This window comes from Diplotaxodon limnothrissa, linkage group LG2 (genome assembly GCF_057381915.1).
Source record: "Diplotaxodon limnothrissa isolate DT_005_m linkage group LG2, D_limnothrissa_male_GT1.1, whole genome shotgun sequence".
Lineage (NCBI taxonomy): Eukaryota > Metazoa > Chordata > Actinopteri > Cichliformes > Cichlidae > Diplotaxodon > Diplotaxodon limnothrissa.
The window spans coordinates 31,313,078-31,325,990 of NC_140597.1; the positions used below are offsets into that span (position 1 = coordinate 31,313,078).

The window sequence follows — 12,913 nt, forward strand, 5'->3', positions numbered from 1 at the left end:
CATGAAAACTGTTCCGCTTCTTCTTCGTTTTTTTATTATTAAAACCATGTGAAGTCTTAACGTTTGATCCTGCAGCATTAAAATACAAGTCCCAGTGTGCAAATCTCTGTTTATCCCCGCTCAGCAGAGCTCTTTCCTCCCTCTGCTCCTCCTCCCCGAAGCCCCAGACGTGTTTGCACGTTGGAAACGGTCGTTAGAAACGCTGGAAGGAAGGGAGTGCCGAACGGGAACGGTGGCAAGAAGGGCTTTTTCTCTCTCGCTCTCTCACTCTTTAAATGTTATGCAACATAATCCATCACAGAAGTGCATTTTGATGCAAGTTCAGAGACAAAGGAGCACCAACCTCGATCGCTGTGGGGCTCAGAGCTGAAATAAGAGGCTTTAGGAGACTCGTGGCCAGCTCACACTCAGTTTCGGTCGTTTTCTTGCAGATCTGCCCAGGAAACAAACCACTTTTGGATTCATACACTGCGGGAGTTTTTTTGTTGTTGTTTTTAACTGTAACTTTCCATTACGTTTTGACTGATGATCTCATATCTCTATCGCTGCTGGATCTAAGCCTTTAACGGTTTCTTACCAAATATAGCTGGAGCGTCCTTGGGGAGCGCAGAGTTCCAGGATTGGATATTTTTTGCAGTGCAGCCAGAGTTTATAATTAAACACCAATAGTAATAATATCCTCCTGAAACCGAAAGGATTTTTAAACCTGTGTTTTATCTGAATTTCAAATTTTACACTTGAATGTCTTATTATTTTTAAAAGCGTGCGCCTTACTGCCTGTCCTTCTGCCTGTTGGTGCTACATGTTGATTTAAAACTCGGTGTGCAGTCAGCGAATGCTCCCAACAGAAGCCATTTTTAAGTCTGTGATTTTCTGTCTGAGTCACTGAACACGAGCTGCTCAACCTGCTCTGAGCTGCAGCGTGAACCTGTGCGCGTTCACTTGGCACATTTTCCACACATTGTTCTCAAACCTCCTTTCAGTGACTCCGTGCGTCTGGGCTGAGAGCGCAGTGGATGTGCCATGGCTCGGGTTTTTCTTACTATCTGTGTGTTGGCTCTCGGCTTGACGGTGGCCTGGGCTGGAGCCGAAGCTCGGGCTGAGCAGGCCAAGGCGGACAGCCCATCGGTGGTTACCCTGCGTACCGTTTTCACGGGAACCTGCCAGGAGATCCACCGGTACGCGGAGTCGTTAGTGGGAACCAGCGTGATACGATCAGCTGCTGAGGTAAAGAGGGGAGGTGCACCGCGGGATAACGCTCTTTTCCTCCTTGCACCAGGAAGTGGATTTGAATTGTTAAAATGCGGTGGTCTAACTTCACTATTCTCTCAGTATTCTCGCTCTGTGCTTAACTGTACCCGATTACTAATTCTGAAAGCTCCAACCTTTCTCTTTAACCTTTCTCCACCCATCACTTCACCCTCTACACACGCATTCCCCTCCATGTGCTCTTCAACTTGATAATCTCCCTTCCTGATCCCCCATCATCTTCTCTGCCCTCATTTTTGTGTCTTCTCCTCACCCCTTCGCACTCTTCCACACGCTCATCTCCGCCTCCCTGCTCCTTCTACTACTGGTGGCTCCCTTTTCCCTCAGAGTGCAGTGTTGTTTCTTGAGTCATTGCTTGGTCAGGAGAACGTCGGTACATTGGCCATGGTAAGCAACATTCCTGAGTGTTTCCATCGTGCTGCCCTGACATGGTGCCTTAAACAGAGCCCACTCACTTGGTTCAGTTTAGCCCCATGTCGTGTCATGTCATGTTACACCATATAGCGCTGAGAGTAGAGAAGCTGTGTGTTTCAGTACAGTGATATTTGCATGTAAGGGCTCACTTTACTTGTGAGCTTTTGTGTGTGTGTGTGTGTGTGTGTGTGTGTGTGTGTGTGTGTGTGTGTGTGTGTGTGTGTGTGTGTGTGTGTGTGTGTGTGTGTGTGTGGAAACGTCATTGTGCATTAGTAGTTCACCATGAATCACCTAGTGTGTCTGAATGTGTGAGTTAACTTCCCGCATGCAGTCAAACTGAAAATAAAGCCTGTTTCTGCAACTTCAGATTTAAGCTAAACAAAAGATCTGGACGCTGTGCTGATAGTTCCCAGTAAAATCAGTGTAAAAGAGCAAAATCTTTGGTATAATAGTGTAATAAGTAAATAAGCCCGATTTTACAGTTATGAAAGCTTTAAAAGTTTTGGAAATTAAAACCAATAGAAGGTTATTACACCTGTTTATGAGTTACACAGACACTGGCATGAAGTTCTTAAGTTTGTGGCCTTGTGTAGTGCAACAGGTGCAGATTAGATATGCGTCCAACTCGCTGGGCTCCCCTTGACCTTGCAGTACTGTGTCTGTGTGTGTGTTGTTTTGTGAGTCGGTGGTGGAGGGTGCACAGGAATAGAGAGGGGTGCTGTCCAGCTGTCACCAGCACGCACAGCTGTTTGTCCAAGTCGGCACATCTTCTATCTTAAGATGCCGCTCATAAGGGCTATTAAAGTTCCCAGCTGAATGCGATCAGTGAGTTTGTACCAGCTGCTCCTGTCAGCATTATGAATCACACTGCCTGCACATTGTCTTCTGTCGTCTCTCTGCATGGTTTTCAGTCTGGCCAGTATGCCATGTTACTTAATTGTGGCCTTGTGTAATAACAAATGTAAAGCATGTCTCCACCCTCCTTGCACACCACTCCAGTTTTTTGAGATGGTGATCCGATTCCTGGCCGAAGGAGCTGCCAGCGGCCTGAATGTCATCGCTGTTTACGTCACAGAGATCCTCAGAGTCACTGGATTTGATGGTGGGTAGCAGGATGAGCCCCTATGTGTGTGTCTGTTTGTGTGTGTGTGTGTGTGTGTGTGTGCTCACGTAAAGTTGAATCCATGGCAATAAAAAATGCAAGTGAAAATATGCAGACTTGCCTCTCCCTCCGGGCAATTTGTAAGCCACTCCTTTTTAATTGTAAGTGTTTGCTCTTGTTGCTTCCTGTGTAACAGAAAGTATTTTCAAGCTTTATTCTTTTTAACAACACGGCTAAGCTGGATTTCCTCCCTCCACAGCTACACTGAAACTGCCCCACTTCACTCCAGAGGGTGTGACGGCCGTCGCCCAGTGGGGTCTGGTGGCCCTCATTGGCTACTGGTTGCTGTCCATCGTTCTGCGTCTGCTGATTGGTGCGATAAAGCAGGTCTTCTGGATTATCAAAACTGTCTTGGGACTCTGGTTTTTTGGACTGATAGTGACTGATAAGCAAGCGTCCGCAGACACCACGGCAGTTCGACTGGCTGGCTTAGTGCTGGTATGCGTCTTTTTGACGCTGCTCACTTCGAGCTCTGAAAAGTCTTTTGTTGTGGAGGATCGACTGAGGCGCCTGGAGGGCCGAGTGAACGCAGTAGAGAGTAAGAAAAAGGAGTAGTGATGAGAAAAGGCAGACAGGAGTTAAGATGGACAAAGGTGATGGCAATGCAAGTTAAGAAAAATAGTAACTGATTTCTGTCAGCCTGTTTGTGTGAGATATGGGTAATAAAGTAATCTCTGGGATTTTTAATCAAAAATGTTCTTTTCGTCTGCAATCAAGCCACATGAAACTTGTTTACTATGACAAACAAAATGTATTGAAAGGCTACACAAGAAAAAAAATGACTGTGCATACAGGAAATAATTCCATAAATGAGATCATAACAGTCCTTTTCTGCCCTGTCTGTTGCACCATTTCAAACACAATAAAATATTTTACAAAATTTTCAGTTCAAAGAGAAAAGCTTCAGTCATGCAAACTCTGTGTGCATTTCAGCCAGCTGCTTACCATGACCACAGTTTCCACAGTGACAACTGAGCTAAATGAAAATGTTGTTTCCTTTGCAAGCACTGTGCAAAAAAGCAAAGTATTCTGTTCCTTTGGTACACATTCCTGGGGGTCAACCATCAAAGAATGATGAATGGTGAACCATTGAGATGCAAAAGTACAATCTTTGACCTTCTGGTATCACTAAGGGAAAGTCCATTACAGCAGCCAATCCAACTGATATTTTTGTCTGGGCTGAAGTGGTTGACCAACTGCCAGACCAGCGTAACCCAGCGTAATCAGGCAGCTATCCTGATTGAGAACCTTCCATGCACTGATGGCATCTTAGATTAGGCTTCATAAGCACAAGCATCAAGCAACACATCTTATATTTGATGACTTATGTTCAATTAGCTACAGCCATGCCTCTTCACTCCCATCTGCCAGGCTGGGTCCCAACGGCTCTGTCATCTGGAAGCTTTTTAATCCTTTGGGTTCTTACCACCAATCTCCACCCCCACTGTCACATCAAGGGAATGGAGCAACCTGACCTCAGTGCCAAAATTATCACTTCTGCTTGCTCCCCTTCACCATCAATAGTCAAAATCCTCCTACGCTGTTCTTTGGTGGAGTGCCAAGCAGACCAGATACAATTCTATTGTGAAATCAACCTTTTTTTTCTCACCACATTAGTGAAAAAAGGAGGAAACTGATAGAGTGTTGCAGCTAAATGTATCTAAAATGAATTTCTTTTAAAAGATTAAAAGGATAAAGCAAGAATTAGACACCAGCTCTTCCTCTCACAGCTCTGCAACCCTTTTTATGCATTTGGATTTCCCAGGCCACAACTTCACTTAATTATACAGAAATGGCAAACCGATTCAGCAGCTAGCTTATGAACACTTTAGAGCACCTAAAGAGCCAGCTGTTTCCCTTAACAGAATTTAGAGAGCGTTAAATATTGGGCATATGTTCACCAGGTGTCCAAAACACAGATAAATGCAGATTTTGCAACTCCTTCCAAACTTTTCTTAGTTACTTAAAAGAAAATCTTCTAGTTACACTTCCCCAAAAACTTAAAAAGCAAAACAAACCCTAACTCAAGCTGTGAAAGAATGGAAGTGGATATTTTCACATTTTTGTTACACAATAGCATACATACTATAGCCTTTATAGGATTCCCACGTCTCTGATATAACCTACACAGAGATTGCCAATTATTGTGGGAAAAGGCTAAACAAAAACATATTAATTTTAAGTAACTTTAAGAAATTAAATGAGTCACACGAGGTTTTAGTGCTTAGAGTTTTATTTTGTGTGTTTCTTCTGCTATTACAAAGTTAGTTTGAACACATACTCCAGTTCTTAAAGCATGAGCTGATAAACCTTTTTAAATATCTCTACACAGGACTACTTGTTGTGCCTGTCAGACAGGTCTGAGGTTCTGTTGTTTTTCTTCTCAAGACAGAAAAGCCTCAGTTGTAGTTTGAGTCCTGCTCTGCTTCCTGTCTTCTGTGAACCAGCTGCTATGGCAGAAAGGAATTTATGTGCTTGGATGGGCTTTTGGCTCTCTAGTGACACTGTTGGAGGTGCTTTAAGTATTAGTGAAGGTAAACTGTGCAGGGGAACAAATGCAAATACCAAACAAGTTGTAGAGGTAGGATAATGCTAGCTTTAATGTAACAGATGTCTAAATACATGCTGATATGTCCATAAGGGTTTTTAAAAATGTTTTACAGCATATAGTCTTCTCAGAAAGTGCTTAAATAACATACACACAATACACACAATCGACAGTACTTTCACAGGATGAAGGGGTATTGCACTTGTAACTAAATGTAACAGATCAAAAGTTCCCACATATGGACACAAATACATCAAATATATAAAAACAAAACATAAACCACATGTCAGGAGGGTAGGTCTTTGGTAAAGCATAGAAATATTTCCATATTGATGGCCCTTGCATTTCTAAGTTTGCTTTTTGTGTACAAGATATGATTAAATACTAAGATATGAACTCTTCATACAAGCAACAATAACAAAAAAGTCTAAAATAAGCGTCTTCATTAGCAGTCTCACATTTCATACAAACTGTGAATGCATCTTTCTCAGGAGCTAAAAACAGTTCCCTTATTTAAGTTAATATGACTCAGATTCCACATTTAACTGTAAAACCTCAGTTTTTGCAACGTGCCTACTGCATATATCTTCCCTGAAAATATCACATTCACAGTGGTCTGTAATGCATAACGTATTCTTGACAGAACTATAGAGAACAGAAAAATGTATTTACAGTAGTGTTAATTAATGTGCCGTATCCCTTAAAAATCACAACATAAAAAACAAAAAGACAGAGGAAAATCCGAAAATACATATTTTCTTTCTCCTTGATAAATATGGAACTACAGCAGGCAGCAGTGAAGACACAAGCTTCAAAATGTTTTTGGTTCTAAGGTTTTTTTTATCCATAAAAAACTATCTGTAGAAACATAAATTTGTAAATGTACCAGTGGTTACAAAACATTTTTTTTCTTGGCTCAAAGATGTCAGGCAAGCCTATTCCCTGAAATGTCAAATTATCCCTTCGTCACCGTACTAAAGAACACAGTTCAAAATCAAGACTTTTAGAAGAAGTTGAATTTTTCTGAGGTATAAACATCACAGTACGTTGAGGCTGAGCTGAGTGGCGGACCAGAATTGAAAATTGTCCCCTTCAATTCAAACCGTGGCTCAGGGTCGGAGGTGGGAGTGATGGTTGGAGCCTCTTCCTGCTTCGCCGGCGGTGTAACCTGGAGGAAAAAGACAGACGTGTCACTGCACATTTAGCCTTTAAACCAAGTCTCGTTTCTAAGTTTAAAGAAGTTTCAAAACTGCATTGAACATGCACTTAGGTCTCACCTCACAATAAGCAGGTGGAGAATCCGTAGCAGCAGAACTGTGTATCTGCAGAGTTCAACAACACACATTAATAGCAGGAAAGAGAGGAGAATAAAAATGGCTCAGGAGTTGAGTTCATACACTAACCAGCAGGTCAACTGGAGCATCAGGAGCCTCATCAGTGTTGGGTGGATTAGAGAGTTCACAGTGCTGGTTTGATCCCGGACCCACAGGCTCAAACTGCAGTTCGATTTAAACAGACAATATAAACACAACTAAAAAAAATAAATACACAAAAAGCAAAAAAATAGCAGATCATGTTCACCTCATGGTAATACACAGCAGGCTCGCTATCATTCTCTGCAGCTGCTTCTGAGTTCTCCTTTGCTGAGGATCTCTCACCACAACAGCAGTACTTGCAGCAACACCAGCACAGTGTGAAGAACAACGCACCACCACCAATACCGAGGTAAGCCTGACTGAACTGTGGCTCTGAAACAAAGTCTGTTAATCAGCCCAAAGCAAACTATACTGTATAATGAAAATGATCTTAGTTTATTTACCTTCCATTTCCAGGAAAACTACCAAGGCTTTGTCATCATTATCATCTCTGACTTCAAACCGTCCACTGCATGTCTTTTGGATGGCCTTGTGTACAATCCCACATGGCTTTAAAAGCTCAAACCCCACGCAATCCACTTGTTTCAAATCATGCTGCAGTCTGCCCTTAAGGACTATCGCAGTCTTACTGTTTTCGCCAGGGAAGAAGTAAATGTTGCAGGAGTGCGGTTCCAGATCAAAAGTGATGTTCAGGACTTGATTAGTCTCCAGGGTATAGCTCTTTGTGACCTCTGATAAGGAAAATATTAAAGTGATTTTTAAGTTAATGCACTAATGCATGAGGAATCTGTAGGAAGCAGGGGCAGCTCTAGGGGAGGGGTTGATGACGGGAAATCGTGAGGGACATACAAAGTGACACAATACAAATGACAAAAATTACATATGGAGAAATAAATAACAAGTTAATATTTCAACTCATTGTAGGGTGTCTATAGGACTTTTATCAACGTTTCCCCCTCAGTTGCACATGGTGATTTCCCCTGCAGTGGACGGGGTTTTTAAGTATATGATGTGTTCAACTTTGTCTTGGTTCGTGGTGTAAGTTTTTTGGGGGGTTTTGTGTCCGATTTAAGGAAAATTAAGTTACTGTCGTGTATGATGCTTCTGAAGATGAGCTGTGAGAATCTCCATAAAACCAGAACCTGTCCTTTTAAAAAGGCTTAAAACGAACCAACCCATATGTCCTTTACCGAGCTTTAGATTTGCATTGCTCTGGTGGACTTTATAAAATCCAGTTTACAGAGTATAGAGCTATATGACTTAACTAAATGCATATTTGTTATATACCGCAGTTTGGCTTTAGAGACTTTAAATGTGCTGTTACAGTAGTGTTACGCTCTCATTGATTTGTAGGTCAATCTAACTATAGGCTTGTGGTAAAAGTTTAGCACACCTGTAGAAAAAGAAAAAAAACATTAGATAAATCAAGGACTAAAAAGATCCACACCTTTTACGTCAATGATCTTCGCATGCATCAATTCCCCATAGTTGTCTTTGAATATGTAGCGGCCACTGTCTTTTTGGGCTAAAGAACTGATGGTATATAAGGTCTCAGTCATCTTCCATCTACTGCCCTCTTTGGGCTGATCTTCGTCACGTTCCCACAAGATCGTCCCTTCTGATTTGTTCTTGGGGATTAACTCGATAAAGTGAACCCTTCTTGACACCCTCATCCTGAATCTGTTTCCATACTCCACTTCATAATTTTCAACATTTTCAAGGCCTGGAGAGGAGAGAAAAATTATTAATGTATGTTGTTATTGCAAATTACTTTTGCTAATTCTGGCATATTTACATTGACATGTTCATAATTATACCGTGTTATCAGAGTTAAGAAAATTGCACTTAAATACAATAATAAAGGGTGATCCTGAGCACTGATGCTGAGTCCCAGACTTCAGCATTATTAAAGCTGCTTTACTAACGTGGAAATGAGCTTCCTTACTTACCAACACCAAGACTGGCAACTAGAAGCAGCAATAAGATCATGATGATGTGCAGGGATTCAGAGATTCCGAGTCTCGAATAAACAGTTAGGCACAAAGCACCCTGCGTTTGGGGTTCATTTGTACCTCTTTTAGTATATAGACTTCATATTACACCTACCCTACATAAATACATGGGTAGTAGAAGAAGGTTACAAAGTTAATACGCGCCGGTACGCTGTTAAAGTCGCAAAACGGAGAAACATTTTGTAAGCCCACCCAAAGGGCGTTTCCTTCAGCGCACTAGTGATGCGTTTAAGGGTTTTACGGAAATTATTGTTAAAATATCGAACAAGAGGGTTCGGTGTGACTCGGCCTCAGCCCCTCAGTTCGATAAAAGATTGGCGAGGGGCTGTTAGGTCCACGAACAATAATAATATTTTTTATTAAAGGTTAATTGTTGTTGTTGTTATTAATACATTTAATAATAATAATAATAATAATAATAATAATAATAATAATAATAATAATAATAATAATAATAATAATAATAATAATAATGCATTTTATTTGAGGGCGCCTTTCAAAAACCCAAGGTCACCTTACAAAAAACAAAATTAATAAAAGGAACAGTTGTCATAAAATACATAAAATAAGTTAAAATTACAAAACAGAGCTTGACAACAGATAAAATCAGCATTAAAGCGAATAAGCCAGTTTAAACAGATGTGTTTTGAGCTGTGTCTTAAAATAGAAAGGGAGTCAATATTTCTTAGTGCAGGAGGAAGAGAGTTCCAGAGCCGGGAAGCAGAGCGACTGAAAGCTCTGTTCCCCATAGTAATAAGGTGTGAGGACGGAACAGTAAGATGAATAAGACTAAGGACAAGGATGGCAGCAGCATGGGGAGTAAGGAAGGGACGGAGTCGGTTAATATTACGTTTGACATTTGACAATATTGTTCAAATTACATAGATAGAGAGATAGAGAGAGAGATAGAGAGATAGATAGAGAGAACCATGGAGAGGCTGCTAGGAAAGCTTCAAATGCAGAGAGTCAGGCAAGTCCCGAGGTGCCAGCTAAACAGTAAAAACAAGGAAGGAGGAAGAGGAGGAACCATCATGGGAGGATAGGCCCCTGCAGAGCATGTACCACCGGCAGATAGAGGAGGTGACTGACATCCAGAAATCCTACCAGTGGCTGGATAAAGCTGGACTTAAAGTCAGCACAAAGGATATTGGAAGCACAGGAACAAGCTCTGAGCACAAAATCCATAGAGGCTGGGGTCTATCACACTAGGCAAGGCCCCTGGGGCCCGTTCTTCGTACCTCGCTAAGTAGGTTAGCCGGATTAGATTGTTGACGATTTCGCGTGATCCTGGATCAGTCGGTTCCCCGAAGTTCATCCGGGACTTGCTGTCATAGCAACAGAGCCGTAAGCGTAAACCTGCTCGGGAGCAGGTTTACTTTATGTAAACAGGATTAGATCGCGGCCACGCAGGTATGTCCGCTTCATTTATACGAAAGCAACAGCGATATTCCACCACTGTTTCACCATAAATAAATAACATCAATGTAACTAAAGACAATGCAGCACCTGATCCATTTATTGATTTCACACAGGTCATTTCCTAAAAAAGGGAAATGTACTATTAACATTCTATTACATGTATGTGATTATTACAGATTTAATTCATATTTCAGAGTAGCAATTGTAAATTACTTCGTGTAATCAAGATGAGAGACCACGGCTATAAAAGCGAAGGTGGATTTGGGAAGCCTGTCGCAGCCATGTCCTGTCCGTATACGCGAGCCACCCATTGCGGAAGGTGCAAGATTGATAAGGAGAGTTTTCAGAATTCAGCGTATATTGCGGGACAGACAGGATCCTTTAGCTCAGCGCGACAGTGTGCTCATAGAGAGATATCGATTTTCCCGTGAGGGTATTATTCACTTAACCAACTTGTTGACGAGGGGGTGCAGGACCACCACCTGTCTTTTTTTCCTCTGCCCTTTTCTTGGTTGCTGTTATAAACAAACAGATTATTCCAGGGTCTCTTTCCAAGAGACTAAAAGCAATATAAGTGATAAATATTACCATTCTGTAGGATATTCTTATATTTCACTTTTACCTGTTCCCATGTTCTAGTGGGTCCTGTCGTGGCTCTAATGTGAAAGAGGATAAAATATAACATATTATAATATAATGTAATGTAATATAATATTGGATAATATAGTGTAATATAATAAATCTACCCTACCGCCTACTGGTGTTGGCCAGAGGGGCCGATGGCGCGATATGGCAGCCTCGCTTCTGTCAGTCTGCCCCAGGGCAGCTGTGGCTACAACTGTAGCTGCCTCCACCAGTGTGTGAATGTGAGAGTGAATGAATAGTGGCATTGTAAAGCGCTTTGGGTGCCTTGAAAAGCGCTATATAAATCCAATATATTATTATTATTATTATTAAATTACTTACGAGTTTGATTTGTCAGCAACTTTCTGCCAGCCCTCGCTCCTTGCTTTTGCAGCCTTTGCAGTGTTCCCTTGCGTTCTGATTAAACTCTGAAACTCCTGAAATCCCTCACTCAGGAGTTCTTGCTCTGCTGCCGAAAAATACCGAGCCGAGCGCACTCCTTCGACATTTTCGCCGACCAATCAGAGGGTTGCCGATCAATGTTTCTACTATCGATGCGTAGCCCCTTTTACTACACCCAGTGATGTCACATTACTGCGTCCAGCTGTAGTAATCGTCAACAGCAGGTGTGTTCGGGGAACCGGATTAGCGAGCTCACGGTTAGCGCGATGATTTGATCTTGGATGTGTCATTTGATCTTGGATGTAGTAAGCGACGTACGAAGAACGGGCCCCAGGTGCAGACTGTGTAAAGATGCCCCTGAGCTAATCCAGCACATAACAGCAGGATGCAAGATGCTGACAGGCAGGGCATACATGGGACGCCATATCCAAGTGGCCAGCATAGTATACAGGAACATCTGTGCCAAGTATGGCCTGGAAGTCGAGAGGGGAATTTATTTTATTATTATTTTTAGAATGAAATCAAAATTTCAAGACAAATTTTAAAATGTTATTTTGAGAAAAAAGCTAAATTTGAATTTAAGTTGAATTTAATCTCAAAATAGTATTTCAAGTTTATTCTCAAATTTGTATGTTGAATTTCTCATTGAAATACTATTTTGGAGAATTAATTGGAAATTTTGAGATTAAAGTCGAAATAGTATCTTGACTTTCATCTTGGATATCTTTTATTGTCATCTTTAATTTTAAGAATTAAGTCAACATTTCTAGATTAATCTTGAAACACTTCTAAGAAAATGAAGTTGAAACAGAATCTAATTACTTTGGTAATCTCCAAGCTTTTCTGCCACTACAAGACTCATTTTGGTTTTGAGTGAAATTTCCTTTTAATACACTTAAGATCCATGTACCCTTTGAGTGACTTATGGAAGCTTTATGTGTAGATTTACATAATATCCCAATTCAGCTTTGGCTGTAACAGAGTTAACGCTAAATAGCAAAGATATATATGGGGTCAGTTATGTGACAGACAGAGCTCATTAAGCAGGCAGGTGTGAGCCTGGTTGCTATAGCGACACCATCCAGTGGCACCACACACACACACACACACACACACACGCACGCACGCACGCACGCACGCACACGCACACACACACACACACACAAACAGACATACACCTCTCTGCTGCTGCTTTAACCCTTTAAAACCGGTCGGAGTTTGTTGTTGTTTTTTTTTACCTTCGGAGCCCTTATAAGCCTGTACTGGTGTTTTTAAAAGTCATGTTTGACTTCATACTTTTCTGAATAGTTTCTGGGATGCTTAGAACTCAAATTGCACTGCTGAAAATAGTTTATTTTGATGTACATGCTGTATTTTTGCAAATTTGCATTATGATATTTATTTTCATTTTTCCAGCAGTATATAAAAAATTGGTGTGAAGACACTCAAAATAAATTTCCTGTTGTTAGAAACTATTTTGTGCAACTTTTTTGTATTTACAAACTTCTTAAATTTCTCTAACTAGAAATATATGTAAAAAAAAAAAAAGATTTTCAATTTTTTGTAGTGTATTGTACTTTTTTGCAATTTATGTAGTTATTATAGACTTAATGCACACATATTACCTAATTTTGGGCTATAACAGCTATACTGATGTACAGCAACTTGAAATGCTCCCAAAAATGGC

At 41.0% G+C, this 12,913-nt stretch overlaps 2 protein-coding genes across 3 annotated transcripts; one reads left to right on the forward strand and one right to left on the reverse strand.

Moving 5' to 3' along the window:
* The first annotated feature begins 172 nt into the window (after positions 1-172).
* On the forward strand, positions 173-3,700 carry LOC146638740 (uncharacterized). Of its 2 annotated transcripts, XM_085370817.1 has the most exons (4): positions 173-1,227; positions 1,597-1,656; positions 2,683-2,785; positions 3,045-3,700. In XM_085370817.1, the coding sequence occupies exons 1-4, from the start codon at positions 1,024-1,026 to the stop codon at positions 3,398-3,400; spliced, it is 723 nt and encodes a 240-aa protein (XP_085226943.1). In that variant the 5' UTR covers positions 173-1,023; the 3' UTR covers positions 3,401-3,700. The 2 variants fall into 2 exon arrangements, with proteins under 2 accessions (XP_085226943.1, XP_085226952.1); XM_085370826.1 differs by lacking the exon at positions 1,597-1,656.
* Positions 3,701-6,396: 2,696 nt separating this feature from the next.
* On the reverse strand, positions 6,397-8,758 carry LOC146638741 (uncharacterized). Its single transcript, XM_085370852.1, has 7 exons — positions 8,719-8,758; positions 8,217-8,492; positions 7,213-7,500; positions 6,975-7,141; positions 6,797-6,889; positions 6,671-6,715; positions 6,397-6,561 (listed from the first exon to the last, which is right to left on the reverse strand). Exons 1-7 carry the CDS (start codon positions 8,756-8,758, stop codon positions 6,397-6,399), a joined length of 1,074 nt encoding a protein of 357 aa, XP_085226978.1.
* Positions 8,759-12,913: the final 4,155 nt, after the last annotated feature.

Coding starts and splice junctions, on each gene's coding strand:
- LOC146638741 (XM_085370852.1), bottom strand. CDS start 8,758: ATGATCTTATTGCTGCTTCTAGTTGCCAGTCTTGGTGTTG. Junction 6,716..6,796: donor ATGCTCCAGTTGACCTGCTG/GTTAGTGTATGA, acceptor TGAACTCTGCAG/ATACACAGTTCTGCTGCTAC. Junction 6,562..6,670: donor CTCCACCTGCTTATTGTGAG/GTGAGACCTAAG, acceptor TTTTTCCTCCAG/GTTACACCGCCGGCGAAGCA.
- LOC146638740 (XM_085370817.1), top strand. CDS start 1,024: ATGGCTCGGGTTTTTCTTACTATCTGTGTGTTGGCTCTCGGCTTGACG. Junction 1,657..2,682: donor ACGTCGGTACATTGGCCATG/GTAAGCAACATT, acceptor ACACCACTCCAG/TTTTTTGAGATGGTGATCCG. Junction 2,786..3,044: donor CAGAGTCACTGGATTTGATG/GTGGGTAGCAGG, acceptor CTCCCTCCACAG/CTACACTGAAACTGCCCCAC.